This window comes from Mustela lutreola, chromosome 11 (assembly GCF_030435805.1).
Source record: "Mustela lutreola isolate mMusLut2 chromosome 11, mMusLut2.pri, whole genome shotgun sequence".
Lineage (NCBI taxonomy): Eukaryota > Metazoa > Chordata > Mammalia > Carnivora > Mustelidae > Mustela > Mustela lutreola.
The window spans coordinates 94,883,813-94,898,614 of record NC_081300.1 but is presented as its reverse complement, the minus strand read 5'-3'; the positions used below and the strand labels follow the sequence as shown (position 1 = coordinate 94,898,614).

The 14,802-nt window shown below is 46.5% G+C and overlaps 2 protein-coding genes across 4 annotated transcripts in view; one reads left to right on the top strand and one right to left on the bottom strand.

Moving 5' to 3' along the window:
* Positions 1-14,802, top strand: part of IFT81 (intraflagellar transport 81) — a 196,933-nt gene that overhangs the window by 57,724 nt on the left and 124,407 nt on the right. The gene's annotated exons all lie outside the window — the stretch shown is intronic.
* P2RX7 (purinergic receptor P2X 7) overlaps positions 1-14,802 on the bottom strand; it is a 49,528-nt gene that overhangs the window by 30,395 nt on the left and 4,331 nt on the right. The window contains exons 2-3 of the mRNA XM_059140890.1: positions 1,330-1,498; positions 115-183 (exon numbers count right to left, since the gene is read on the bottom strand). Of these exons, the coding sequence (XP_058996873.1) occupies positions 115-183; positions 1,330-1,498 (238 nt within the window). The remainder of the gene's footprint in view (positions 1-114; positions 184-1,329; positions 1,499-14,802) is intronic.

The window sequence follows — 14,802 nt, the reverse complement described above, 5'->3', positions numbered from 1 at the left end:
GGGGAACCGCAGTGTGAAAATGGCCTCTGCCCATCAACTTCCTCTGACCTGTGCCCCCTCCAGAAGCTCTTCTTACCCCCCCCCCCCCACCACCACACCAGGTCCCCTCCTTACGTCAGGACATTTCCCCTGCTGTTGGCCTTCTGTCTTGAGAAAGTTTGTCATCACGAAGAAGGAGTTTCCCTGCAGAGAGAGAGGAGAGACAAAGGTCAGGCCTTGGAGAGCGGAGTTACTTCGTCAGAAATCCAGGCTGCTCAGTGCCTGGGGCGGCGAGTCTTCCACCTTTCTGAACCACACTCGAGAAATCAGGTCTGGGAGCAATTTGGACTGCACTGAGGGCTTAATATCAAAGCTGGATGAACCGCCCTGCTGAGCTGAAGGAGAGCAAAGGGACATTCGGAACTGATTGAGCGTTCATTTTCCATCCCAGCCTCAAAAGCAGCCTTGTCATTTTTTGCACACAATAAAATCCCATTAAATCGAAACTTAAGAGACCTGCTGGGGGAGGGCAGTGGGGTGTTGGCTTCATCAGAACACTGTTCAGATTATCCAGGATTCTTTTTTTCAGGATTTTAATTAAAGGGCAAAAGGCAGCCCATAACCCAGGAAATAGCTGGAGATCTTACTGAACCCTCTGGTAGAAACAAATAGTGGCCTGGGTTTTACGGTTTTGCAAAGCACCCCAGCGCCCAGATGCTGCGGAAGGGCCCCGCTGTCCCTCCCAGCCTCCCAGTCTGTTCTTCGGTGTTCTCGTTCCTACTTTGATTCTCCTTTTTGACTGTTCTACTTTTATTTTCTCTTCTTGCAAATTTAAGCAGCCAGATAACCTCTCCCCGTGACCCACACCCTTCCTTTCTTTGTCATCCATTTCCTTTCCCTTGTGCAAGAACGTATCTGAGTGAGTGGTTTTTATTTTTCTGGAGATATTTTTGTTGATAAAACCACATGAACAATTTAGAAGGGTCCGTCCTGTCCGGGCAGGAAGTTCTTTGTCCTCCTGAATCTAGGCAGACCTTGCCGGCTTGATGGCCCTGCTTCTAAAGAGCTGTGTATAAGTCAAGTTGTGAGTGAATCAAATCGTGCTTTAAATGCACCAGATCACACTGCTATTTTGAGAAACCCCATAGGACTCGGTAAAGCATAGAATCATCTTTGAGCTGCTGGATCTGACCCAATTTTGCAATTTTTAGGTTTTCTCAGTTGGGATTTTCACAGAGCTTTTAAAATAGGGCCAGTGTTTTTTTGGCCTGAGGCTCCGGGTCCCAGGGGAGGGAGGCAGGGCCCTGGTGACCAGGGAGGAGTCTTTGAGAATTGGTGACAAGAGCTCACCTGCAGGGGGAAGGTGTAATCTGCGGTGTCAAAGACCTCAGACACCATCTTCTTCATTCCATTCTCCAGTATCTCCGCCTTCACCTCTGCTATCCCTTTCACCTTGGTGTGCACGGAGCTGATGACAGACTCTTTCTTTTGGTACCGCTTGTCACTGATCAAAGCAAAGCTAAACGGCAGACACAGAAAAGCATCAGTGGTTTTCTCAAGGGAGGCACAGGGTAGTGGTTCTGAAGGCTGCCTCCATTCACTTCCTAGCTTCGCTGGGTGACTTTGGGCAGGCTACCTGCCTGCGTTCTCCGTGACTCACTTTCCTTAGCTGTAAAGTGGCAAGAATCATCGTACCTACCTCAGGGCTGGTTGTGAGGATGAAATGAGGTATGTGTACAAACTCATCAACATCGTATCTGGCACCTGCGAGCACTCACCGCATGGAAACGATTGCCCCCAATGTCAGTCTCCAGTATTGTCCAATACAAGCCCTCATTTACAGGGCAGTCTCTCCCCTGCCGGAGTCCAGCCCCAGATTGGTCCACCGGCTTTGTCCTGGGGCTGAGGAACACACCAATATCTAAGGATGTGTCCAGCAGGTCAGCCCCACATTTTCCAGAAACATCCACCTGGTTTATAATTAATATTGATCATAGCAGCTGCCCTTTATTGAGCAATTAGTACATGCCAAGTGCTCTCCATGCATCATCTGTTTAACCATAACAGCAGTAGGAGATAGTTACTGCAATCATCCCTTTTGTAGATGAGAGAATGGGCTCAGAGAGATACAGGAAATTGTGCATGTTAACACAGCTCGTCATTGGCAGAACTGAGGTCCTCAGCCAGACCTCTTAACCGCATATGGCACAGTGTGATGTAAAGTTTAAAGAAATCCAAAACAACAAATGTGTGTCCACACATGCTCATAGCAGCACCATTCATAATAGCCAAAAGATGGACATAGCCCACATGTTCAGCAGTAGATGAACAGATAAACAGAATGTGGTCTAACTGTACGATGAAATATTATTCAGCTAGACAAAGGAATAGAGTACTGATACATGCTATACTGTGCAGGAACCTCGAAAACATTATGCTAAGTAAAAGAAGACAGATTCAAGAGGCCACATACTGTATGATACCATTTATGTGAAATAATCCAGAATGGGTAAATCCACAGCAACAGAGAGTTGACTGATGGGTACCAGGGACTGGGGAGCCGGAGTGACTATGAATGTGTGTGGTTTCCTTTTGGAGTGCTGAAAATGTTTTGAAACTAGATAGAGGTGGTGGACCCCAACAAGGTATTATTTAGTGCCACTGACTTGATCACTTTAAAATGGTTATTTCAGGGGCGCCTGGGTGGCTCAGTGTGTTAAAGCCTCTGCCTTCAGCTCAGGTCATGATCCTGGGGGCCTGGGATCAAGCCCCACATCGGGCTCTCTGCTCAGCGGGGAGCCTGTTTCCTCCTCTCTCTCTGCCTGCCTCTCTGCCTACTTGTGATCTCTGACTGTCAAATAAATAAATAAATCTTAAAAAAAAAAAAAAAGGTTATTTCAGGGGCGCCTGGGTGGCTCAGTGGGTTAAAACCTCTGCCTTCGGCTCAGGTCATGATCCCAGGGTCCTGGGATCGAGTCCTGCATCGGGCTCCCTGCTCAGCGGGGAGCCTGCTTCTCCCTCTCCCACAGCCTTGGGGTTGTGAGTTTGAGCCCCATGTTGGGTGTAGAGATTACTCAAAAATAAAATCCTGGGGCACCTGGGTGGCTCAGTCGTTAAGAGTCTGCCTTCAGCTCGGGTCATGATCCCAAGGTCCTGGGATCAAGCCCTGCATCGGGCTCCCTGCTCCCTGGGAAGCCTGCTTCTCCCTCTCCCACTCTCCCTGCTTATGTTCCCTCTCTTTTTGGGTCTCTCTCTCCTTCAAATAAATAAATAAATCCTTAAAAAGAAATCCTAAGGAAAATAAAAGAAAAAAAAAAAAAACTCATCAAGAAGGACATTGGAGGGTGCCTAGGTGGCTCAGTGGGTTGGGCCTCTGTCTTCAGCTCAGGTCATGATCTTAGAGTCCTGGGATTGAACCCTGCATTGGGCTCCCTGCTCAGTGGGGAGTCTGCTTCTCCCTCTGACCCTCTCCTCTCATGCTCTCTCTCTCTCTTTTTCTGTCAAATATATAAATAAAATATTTTTAAAAATTTAAAAATTAAAAAAAGAAAAAGAAGGACATTAGAACTAGAGATCCAGATTTTAGGTCCCATCAGCATATATGAGAAAGAGCTATGACATACAATTCCATAGACAAATATACTTGTTCGACAGTGTATTTCAGCCTGGCATCACAGTATGAACACGGTCTGTGCAGTGTCCTGTGTCCGACATGGTGACATGCTCCCAGAATAACCCTGGGTCAGTTTGGCCCACCATTTGGGAAGCTCAGTTTGAGTCTGTCATCTTCATTTCAGGCACACAACATGTTATAGATCAGCTGTAATGGAATCCAACCCTCTCATAAGTCAGAAAACTAGTCTTTGTACGGTAATGAACTTGTCATGCAAGAGCCGCATCAAAGGAAAAAAAGAAGAAAAGAGTTGACCATATTCTGCCCTAACGACCGTCCCCAAGACTCAGACAAGCCATGTCACTTCTAGCCATGGGTGTAGTCCCACGGGAACAAGTGGGGGGCTGCCTGGCTCCCAGATCCCTGTGAACTTTCAGCTAGAAGAAGCTACAGTTCTGTGCATGCTGAAGACTGAAAACCCATGGGTCCCTCTGGTGCGTGGGCAGGAAGGAGCTTGGGGCTTACGGACGCCTCGGAGGATGGGGAGAAAGACATGGTGTGGTGGAAAGCTACGAACCTGGGCAGGTCAAAGAGGACTAATGGGAAGGGAAGTGGGCACTCAGGGCAGGTGTGGCTTCAGGAGGGGAGCTGCAGAGGGATGGGGAGGAGGGAAGGACAGAGAATGAGCTCAGCTATGGAACTCTGAGGCTCACACACAGCTCCAGCTCAACAGGTGTAGATGAAGGTGTCCACCGTGAAGAGGACTTGCACACCCTGGATATGAAGGGCTTTCTCTTATTGGCACCTTAGGGGGCCCCATGCCAGCGTGGTGAGAGAGTCCTCAAAGGGCCTCAGGCCGGGAAGCACAGCTCAGCAAAGCCTGACTCTCCCTCACAGCTCCTGGGCTCACTGAGTAAAGGTAAAGCAAAAGGATGGGATCTGAAAGTGAACCACCCCAGATCTGGGTAACTGACACTTAGCTCAAGGCCAACGTTTTCTTGGCCCCTAAAAGGACTGCGGGCCCTGGGCACTGTGTCCCCTGGGGCTCATGGAGAAGTTGGGCCCACAGCCACTGCTTTTTGTGTTTAAAACCCCAAGAGAAGAATCCAGTTATTTTCATCCCTGCCCTACTCGGCAGTGGGATGAGGTCTGCAAGGGGTCAAGGACAGCAACAGATGAGAAACAAGTGGAGGAGAGCCTGCACCCCCAAGGCAAATTAAGTACCAACTGTATTAGTTTTCCATTGCTCCTGTAACAAATTCCCACAAACGTAGTGTCTTGATAGAAATTTATTCTCTTAGTTCTGGGGGTCAGATAACCTAAAAATGGTCTTAAGGGGCTGAAATCAAGGTGACTTCTGGGGGCTGGTTCCTTCTGGAAGCTCCATGAGACAATCTGTTCCTCATCTTTTCCAGCTTCTAGAAGCTGCCTTGGCATTCCTGGGCTCCTAGCCCCATCACTCCAACATCAACTCCCATTGTCATATCTCCTTTTTCTAGCTTGGGCCCTCTTGCTTCTCTGTTTTGAGTACTTTTGTCATTATGTTGGGGACGCTCAGATAATCAAGGATAATCTCCCCATCTCAAGACCTTGAACTCAATTACATCAATTACTTAATTACAAAAGTTCTTTTGCCCATACAGATTCACAGGTCCTAGGGATTGGGAGTGGAAGGAAATCTTTTGCAGGCCATTATTTAGCCTACCCCAATACAGTTGGCCTGTTGTAGCTTTATAAGAGCCCTCCCACACTCCACCTTACGCCATCGTTTCCTGAGCTAGAGTGAAGGATTTTCAGTTTCTTGTTACCCACGGCTTAGCTACGATGTCATCTTCACTTCTCATTTCTTTTGGCTATTGCATTTCTTTTCCATCAGCCAACACTTCTGGAAAAACCCTTCCTTATAATGTTTCCCAAATACTCTCTGTCATTCAAAGATCATGTACTCCAGAATACAGTACTTTCTACACATTCAACTACATGGAGAACAGCGAGTGAATCTTAATCTATTAGTTAAAGTTTATCAGTTAGAGGGAAAATAATGGATACATGTAAAATCCTAACCTTGAGCCAAAAAACTCAGTTATGCCAGTACAAACCAGAGCCCAACCAAGTGACAGAAGTTTATGTTAGAGGCCTGAACATTTTAGATAATCCTGAGCCCATATGAACCAACATTATGTTACATCATCCAGAAGAAGACAAAACGACAAAACAAACAATTAGTGTAATCTTAAGCTTCAGTGAAAAAAGCAGAATATTTCACTCTTGGGTGGTGGTAAGCCAAGGGCTTATGGCCACAGTAGGCAGCAAGCTGTAAAAGCCCTGTGTTTGGGTTTTATGAGACATATTTTTCAAGAAAAACCCTGTTAATTGTTGTAAAAGTGTAAATTTCACAGAACTGCACAAAGAATATGAAAAACTTCTGGTATCCTCCCTCCCAGAGTTTACTGCTGTTGAAACAGAATGTCTTCTAAGCATCTCTTTATGCCCACATCTTTGACACCCAAACATGGCCACACTCTACATACATTATGTAACTTGTTATTTTTACTCAATAATATATTATTAAATCTTTCCACAACAGTGGTGATAAATGTATGATAAAGATAGATCCATGGGGCGCCTGGGTGGCTCAGTGGGTTAAGCCGCTGCCTTCGGCTCAGGTCATGATCTCAGGGCCCTGGGATCGAGTCCCGCATCGGGCTCTTTGCTCAGCAGGGATCCTGCTTCCCTCTCTCTCTGCCTGCCTCTCTGTCTACTTGTGATTTCTCTCTGTCAAATAAATAAATAAATAATCTAAAAAAAAAAAAAAAAAGATCCATGATATGGAATCACTTTTAGTCATTACAGAGAATTCTAGTTGTTTAGATTAGAACCTATGAAATTGCTCATTTTTTAGACCAAAGGAGCAGATATTGGCAATTCCATATAGTTCAACATAAGAGGGGAGTTGTGATAATTTGCCCCCAGTCTCTTCCTGGTGGATTTTTAACTGGAAGTTCTGCTCAGTTTTTCCAGTTATAAACATCTTTTTTTGGTAACCCTGATATAGCTCTTACTGTGTGCCAAGCACTCTCTTAAGCATATTTTTAAAAATTATTATTATTATTATTTAAATTTTATTTATTTATTTGGCAGAGAGAGAGAGATCACAAGTAGGCAGAGAGGCAGGCAGAGAGAGAGAGAGGGAAGCAGGCTCCCCGCTGAGCAGAGAGACCGATAAGGACCCTGAGATCATGACCTGAGCTGAAAGCAGAGGCTTAACCCACTGAGCCACCCAGGCACCCCAAGCATATGTTAATAATATGTATTAACTCATTCAATCCTCACCTCCCCCAAAACAACCCTGTAAGGAAGGTCCTGGTATTGTCCCCACCTTATATCTGAGCAGACTGTGGTATAGACAAAGCGAGCCTCAGTTCACATAGTGCTTTGGACTGAATGTTTGTGGCTCCCTAAAGTTCAAATTCTGAAACTTAACCCCTCGTGCAATGATAGTAGGAGGTGAGGCATTTGAGAAGTAATTAGGTCATGGGGACTGAAGGGATTAATGCCCTTACGAAAGAGTTTCCAGAAACTCCTTGCCCTTCATGTGAGAACACAGCAAAATGATGACTGTCTGTGAAGCAGGAAGTGCATATTCACCAGACACCTTATGTGCCAGCACCTTGATCTTAGAATTCCCAGCCTCCAGAACTGTGAAAAGCACATTTCTGTCGTTTATAAACTACTCTGTCGGTGATATTTTGTTATAGCGGCCCCAATAGACTAAGTCACAGAATAGCAAACACTGGCCCCATGTCTTACGCTTTTTTTGGATGCCATTATAAATGCAATGATTTTTATTTTCTTTTTTACTTTCCTCGTGCTGGTGTACAAAAACACAGCTGGTTCTTATGTGTGGATCTCATACCTCCAAACTTTACTGAATTGGTTTAATAACTTTAATGGCTTTTTGTGACTTCTTTTGGATTCTCCATTTATAGGATCATATTATCTGAGTGGTATTTTACTTCTTCCTTTCCAATTTGGATGGCGTGCATTTCTTTTTCTTGCCTAATTGCTCTGGCTAGAACTTTCAGTACAGTGTTGAATAGCAGCAATGAAAACAGGCATCCTTGTCTTGTTCCTGATCTTCAGGGAGGGGGGTAAGCCTTCAGTCTTTCACCATGGAGGCGAAATCTGTTCTCTTCAGTGCTATGCTTCATTGCCTCTCCACCCTCTTCTCTCACGTCGCCAGGCATGTACTTGCAAAAGAATCTTTTCGCACCAAAGATAAATTTCACACCCTAAGATAAATTTCTGGGTTAAAGGATGCATACATTTTGTATTCAATTCATTTTGCCAAACCACAAAACGTTGAACCATTTCATGCTTCCACCAGCAAAGCAAGAGCGTGCACCACTTCTAAGAGGGCCTTGACAGAACAAGAGTGCAGTTGTGTGGGCTTGGCTGAGAGAGTAAGGGAAATGGATACCATGTTGAGGGCACATGGCCAGAGGGATTGAGGTCATTATTTTAAAGTAAAGGGAAAATACAGTAGCAGGGTACTGCCATGTGAAGACTGTCAACTAGAAAAGGGATCACGGGGCAGAACTCTAAAGGGGAGAATGACAGGGAGACTGATTTGGGCTCAGTGTAGGGAAGAAATGTCTAATGGTTAGTCCCAGAAAAGAATAAGCTTTCTTTGTGGTTGCTAGTTGGTGACAGTGATGATGATGATGATGATTTTCATTTATCTCATCATCTCCCTTTCTCTGGTCTCCTTTCCATCTGCATTCTGACATCATTTCCCACCTTAAAAATAAACCCTCTCTCGACCCCACATTCTTCTCCTACCACCACCACTCAGTGCCTCTCTTCTCCATTGTAGCCAAGTCCCTTGAAAGAGTGAGTCACCACATCCATTTCTGCATCTCCATTCACTCCTCCGCCCACTCCAGTCTGGCTCCCGCTCCACCCCTTCTCTAAAGCCTCTCTTGCCAAGTAAACAGTGACGTCATCCTTGCTATATCTGATAGACATACTACAGATCTGATCTTCCTAAAACTGTCAGCAGCATTTGACCCCGATGACTGTGCCACCCCCTCTTCCCCTTCTTGCCTTAACTTCCTGGAATCCACATTCTCCTATCTTTGGGTCTCCATGGCCACCCCTCTGAGTATCCTTCAGGGACTTCTGTGCTCCCATCACTTAACTGTTAGCATTCAGGGCACCTGGGTGGCTCAATTGGTTGGGCCACTGCCTTCGGCTCAGGTCATGATCCCGGAGTTCTGGGATGGAGTTCCGCATCAGGCTCCCAGCTCTGCAGGGAGTCTGCTTCTACCTCTGACCTTCTTCCCTCTCATGCTCTCTCCCAGTCTCTCTCAAATCAATAAATGATATCTTTAAATGTTAGCACTCCTCAGGGGTTTGTTCTAAGCCCTCCTGGGCTCCTCATTTACATCTACGCTTGCTGGCCAGTTGTAGCAACTCTCATGGTTCTAGTTACCATTTATATGCTGGTGATATAAAAATCTCTCTCTCTAGTTCCAGATTCACATATCTATCTCTCTACTAAGCATCCAAATTTATATGTCCCATATACATGACAATGTATATTGACAATGTATGGCTTCAGTTCTGAACTCATCTTCTACCCCAGATGGGCTCCTCCCCCCACATTTCCTATCCCACTAAGTTCTCCCACCACACATCAGTTGCCCAATCCAGAAACATTCCTTAGCATCCTTTCCCTCATTACCCCTCAACCATTCAACTGTCAAATCCTGTTTTATCTTCCTAATGCTATTCATCTATTTCTCTCCTCTGCCATCGTCACCTCCTCAGTCTGGGTCACCATCACCTCTCACCTGGACCACCGGGTAGCCTGAATGGTCTCCATGCCTCCATTTGTGCTCCTGTCTCCTCCGTATTCTAGGTGATTTACTAGTAAAAGCTTGGGCTCTGGAGTGAGAAGCTTGGGTTCAATCTTGGCTCTACCACTTCCTAGCTATGTGGCCGTGTGTAAGTTACTTAAGCTTCCTGGGTCATTGTTTACTCTTTTTTGTAATAAGGATATATTAGTATTATATTGGGCAGGGTATCTGGTTCTAAACAGAATCCACTCTGCTGAGTTTGAGAAGAAATACTGTCTAGAAAAGGCACATCTGCATGGTTGAAATTTTTCATAATGAAATGTTGGTGGCAGGGTGGGGAGGACTCTCCGAGCTTTCTCAGTGTCCTCAGGATGAAGTTCAAGGCTGTTCATAATACGATCCTTGCTGGCTTCTCCAGTCCCACCTTCGCTTCCCCTTCTTGGCACCTTGCACGTCAGCCAGCTGACGCGTGCTGCTCTGTGAATAGTCTACCGGATCGGGTCCTTTCTCTTTTCAGCTCTGTGCTAAAAACCCAGGAGGGTTGGGAGGTTCCTGCCCTGGGTGGGAGGCTGGGCTGGTGTGGTGGTGCCCAGAAGCTCGTGGGCATGTGAGAGCTGGTCCACAGAGAAGCCTTGGTTTCCAGGGTGAAATGAGAAAACCAGGATAACAAGGCAAGCTCTCCATGAAGCTAAATTTATTCATTTGAAAGGACCGTTTTTGTAGACTGGGTGCTTCCAGCTTTCTTAATGTTTTGTGTGGGCATTAATGGAGGGATGCTGATAATGGTGGTAGTCGTTTGCTTGCTTGACGTCGCTCACGGTGCTGCTAGGCGACAAGCTTGCCGCCCCTCAGTCTTCCTCCTGTCCGTAAAGGCATCCTCCTCAGCCACCTGGGAACCCAGAGTCATCTTCTCCCTCCTAGCAAATCTGTCAGTCCTGCCTCCAAAACTTACTCCTGCTTTGCCCACTTCTGTCCACCTGCACTGTCCCGTCCGTTATCATTGGGGTCGCCACCTCTCTCATCTGGGCGACTCTGGTGCCCTTCTCACTGCCCTCCTGTCGCTCTTGCCCCCGTGATCTGCCTTTTGCGCAGAGGCCCAAGAGCTCTTTTAGAAACAGGAATCAGATGGTTCCACTTCCCTCTGTAAATCCTGTCCCTGAGGAACAAATTCCAGCTCTTCCCGCAGTCTGGCCTTTGCGTACCTCTCCTCTGCCCTCGGTCCCTGCTCCTCCCTCCTCTCTCACTAGCTTCTGGAACATACTGCCTTCTGGGGGCTCCTTTTTTTGCTTTCAGATATGTGCATTCACTGTTCTTTCGGTCCCTTGAGTCAGGTGGCTGGATACTCCTCTTCATAGAGGCAGTCTCCTCCTGAAATGGGCTTTCTCTGGACCACCCCCCCACCATCTCTATCACATCACCCAGGGGTTCAGGGTAGGATGAGAACGTGGCAAATCTCTTCACGTTTCTATTGCCCTCAAGTGGCAGGAACCATAGCAGGGCCATGCCTGGGTTGGATTTGCCCCTCCCCAGCGTCTGGTGTCCGCTCCCATGTCTGTGGTGGACTCACTTCCACTCAGTTGGAAAAGGCCTCACAGGTAGGTGTGTGGCAACCCTCCCATGAAACAGGCAACCAGCCCGGACGCAGGACAATATTGTGCTTCTGTTAGCCTGAGCAGAGGTTGACTGAATAAGGGAGAAGAAGCAGTTTGAGTGGAGTGTGTTCTCCTTTTTTCTCTCAACCTTTCCTACTCTTCTGTAGTCACTGGAGAAGCTTCTGAGAGGGCTGGTCTCCAGGGGGGAGGGAAATCTTCCCAAGAAAATGAAAATATCTTACTTCTCTGCTTAAAATCCTCCTACGGCTTCTCAACTCACTGAGAATAAAATCCAAAGAACGCGGAGTGGCCTCCAAGGCTCAGAATGATCTGCCCTTCCTCCCCAACCGGGGTTATCTCTCCGGTTCACCCACTTCCTCTCATTCACTAAGTTGTTTCCTCTGCTCCAGGCACCCTGACCTCCTTGCTTGAACACCCTATCAAGTCTCTACCTCAGGGCCTTTGTATTTGCTGTTCCCTCACCAGAAACACTCTTCTAGATACTTCATGTTGTAAAGTTTCACAGGCGAGGTAAACACAACACCAGGCAAGGTGGGCACAATGCAAGATTTATTAAAGGCACTCTCCGGCGAAGTTTCAGGACTCCGGGGAAGGGGAGCCAGGAAAGTCAAGCCGGGAGGAGGTGGGCACTCTAGGGCGAGGTTCCTGGACTCAGAAAGAAGTCGAGGAAGTCCCACTGGGAGGGAGTTGGTGGAGGTCTTTTATCGGGCCAAGGCAGGGCATGGGCTCACATCCATATATGGTAGGGTATTTGGTGATCGGAGGGTACAGGGTAGGGGTCCTGATACTCCTGTTTCCTGCATAGGTATCGGGTTACCTATGGAGGTGTGACCTGGGCATACATCCTTTTGGCGGGAGAGTCAAGGGTTAAGGAAAGGGTTGGTGGGGAGCCTGGAAGGCGGTCATTTCTATTGTTCCTCCTGCACTCCTGAGCCTTCCAACCCAACACATATCTTGTTCCCTCCCTTCATGCCGATCCTAGCCCAGATGTCTCTACCCCACATGCACTCACATTTGCCCATTAGCATTCTTTGTTCTCTTCTATGCTTTATTACCCTTTATCATTTATCACCATCAGATATTTAGTTATGTCTTTTTTCTTTCTTTCTTTCTTTTTTTTTTTGGTATTGTATCTTACTCTTTCACTGGCATGTAACCCCCTGAGTTGTAGGAACTTTGTTTCACTCACCGTTATAATCTCTAGATCCATCAACAGCTCCTGACTCATAGTAGATAGTCTGAAATTTATACGGGGGAATGAATGAACGATAGAAAAGGGTCAACTTATGGGATTCTCGTTCCAGCCTCCCTCCTTGTCCTGTACTTGCCCCGGCCAACCCAGAAAGACAAAGATTGTGCTGAAGAAGGAAGAATGATCAATTGAACAAGGGTTTAGGAGGCCTAGTACTCAAGCTTTCTCAGTCTGCTGGGTAACCACTTCAGTAGTATGCTTTCTGGGTTAAGAGAATTGGATTGGTTTTGGATTTGAATCCTTTTTGAAACCCACTTTCTACCTGGATGATATTTCAGAAATTAACTCCATCTTTCATAGCTTTTCTTTCCTTATCTGTGCAACAATGAAAAGAATACCTACATTCCAGTATATCAATTGAGATGATATAAATAAAGCCAGCTGGATAAGAAAGTTATTTTTATTGTCATTCAGGCTTTTTCAATTAGTTTTCCTGGGAGTATAGTCATCATTATCCCATTCTTCCCACCTCACTGAGGCCAGAGGGCAAAACCAGAATCATGGGTTGGAAAACCCTGTGGGATTCCTGGAGCCGATTCTCAGAGGAAATCTCTGTTGAGAATAATACCAAGGGCCCTGCATTAACCTGGAGCAGAGTCTCCACAGTGCAGGTGTGGGGCTGAGATAAGCCAAGGATAGAGTAGTAGACTTCAGAAAATCTCTGGAATTTCTGGTTTTTGGAAAGACCCTGTAATGGATGTTTTTCCTTTGCCCTACCCGCTTTCTTTTCCCATTTCTTCTGGCAACAGTATTCTTTCCTAAGGTAAAGTCTATGTATGGGATTCAGACTGGGCTCTGAGCCCTGCACCCTGTCCCTACTTCCTGCCACAGGAGTGAGCACGTGACCCAGGATTCGCCAATCAGGTGACACCATGCCCCTAACCATGAGGATTGATTCAGAGTGGATATGTAATTCAAGCTCTACCAACAGGAGACTTTCCTGGGACTTTATGCCAGAACTATCAGGAAAGACTTGCCTGTTCCTCTGGAGTTACTGAGGATATGAGTATAGCATCTTGCTACATAGAGAGCCTATTCAAGAACAAAGTCACACAGAGCCACAATGTGGGGAGAGAGGGCCAACCCAATGGCATAGTTTGAGCTTTTAGAACCATCCATGTCTGAGGGCAGCTCCATCTCTTCCACTGTGTGGCTTGGTGCCTAACTTGAGTTAGGTCTCTGTCACTTACTATCCAGACAGTTCTGACTAGCACAGGCCTACTCAGCATCCTGTCTACACACTTCTGTAACCCTGGAAGCTGGAGCCACTTAACCCCACCTATAGCTGTAGCCCTGCCTTTGATTCCAATCTGAACTTGCCAGATGCTAACCAGCGTTTTGTCTTATTTCTTCTAATGACAGCCCCTTCCTTGCACCCCAGTCTCAATAACTGAAGCCCTGTCTTCCGTCATTATCCTGGCTCTTTGCCTTTGCAACTCTAGGATGGACAGGCTCTGAACTGAGGACGCCACAGCTAGAATCCACAACCTACTTCTACTTGTCTTGACTATTACCTGAGCCTGTCTGGACTTCCAGCCTGTGATCCATACCGTCCCATTTGATATAAACTACCACCCCATTCCCTGTGCACCATGGGTCTCCCCGTTTCACAAATGGCCCAGTTGTAGTTTGATCGCCACAGGGCCTCACAGTACAACTGAAGGCAGCATTTCCCAAGCAGTGGTCTATGGGACTCCACTCAGTGGGATGTAAATAGATATTCCGTTAGCATGGAGGGGAAAAAACAAAGCTGGCAACACTTTTTCTTTAATTTTATCTTTTAAAATATAAAAAAATGGAGTAGTATTTTACATAGGGGTCACCTTCTAAAGTCAGTACTTAAGGTAAAAATCATGTCTTGTTGGGCGCCTGGGTGGCTCAGTTGGTTGAGCCACTGCCTTTGGCTCAGGTCATGATCCCAGAGTCCAGGGATCGAGTCCCGCATTGGGCTTCCAGCTCCATGGGCAGTCTGCTTCTCCTGCTCAGCTTCTCCCCTCTCATGCTCTCTCTCTGTATCTCTCTCACTTTCTCAAATAAATAAATAAAATCTTAAAAAAAAATCATGTCTTGTCAACACAAGGTTGGTAAAACCTTGAGTTGTCCACAAGGCACAGCAAACAGACCTTCTACCTTCCAACAAGCCCATCAGAGCCCATTTTCCCCCCCCAGTTCTGGAATAAGTTGCCGTTTTTCCAGTTTTGCTCCAGGTGAAGATTTAGGGGGCATGTAAGGTGGAGAGTGTGTATCTAGATTCATAGGTAGGGTGACAAGATGGTTACTCTGTCGAAAGCATGTGGGAACAGACTGGCAAGGATCCCCAACTTGGGGACCCCATCTCAAGCCTGGTCTGGGGCACCCATTCACTTAGTCATTGCACTGTTGAAATTGTGCTATTCCAGGCTCCCATGGAACATGCATTGCTGGGTTTGAGGGAGTTAAATGTGTGGAAGATAAGATTCCACCTTGTGAGAGAACAAAATTTAT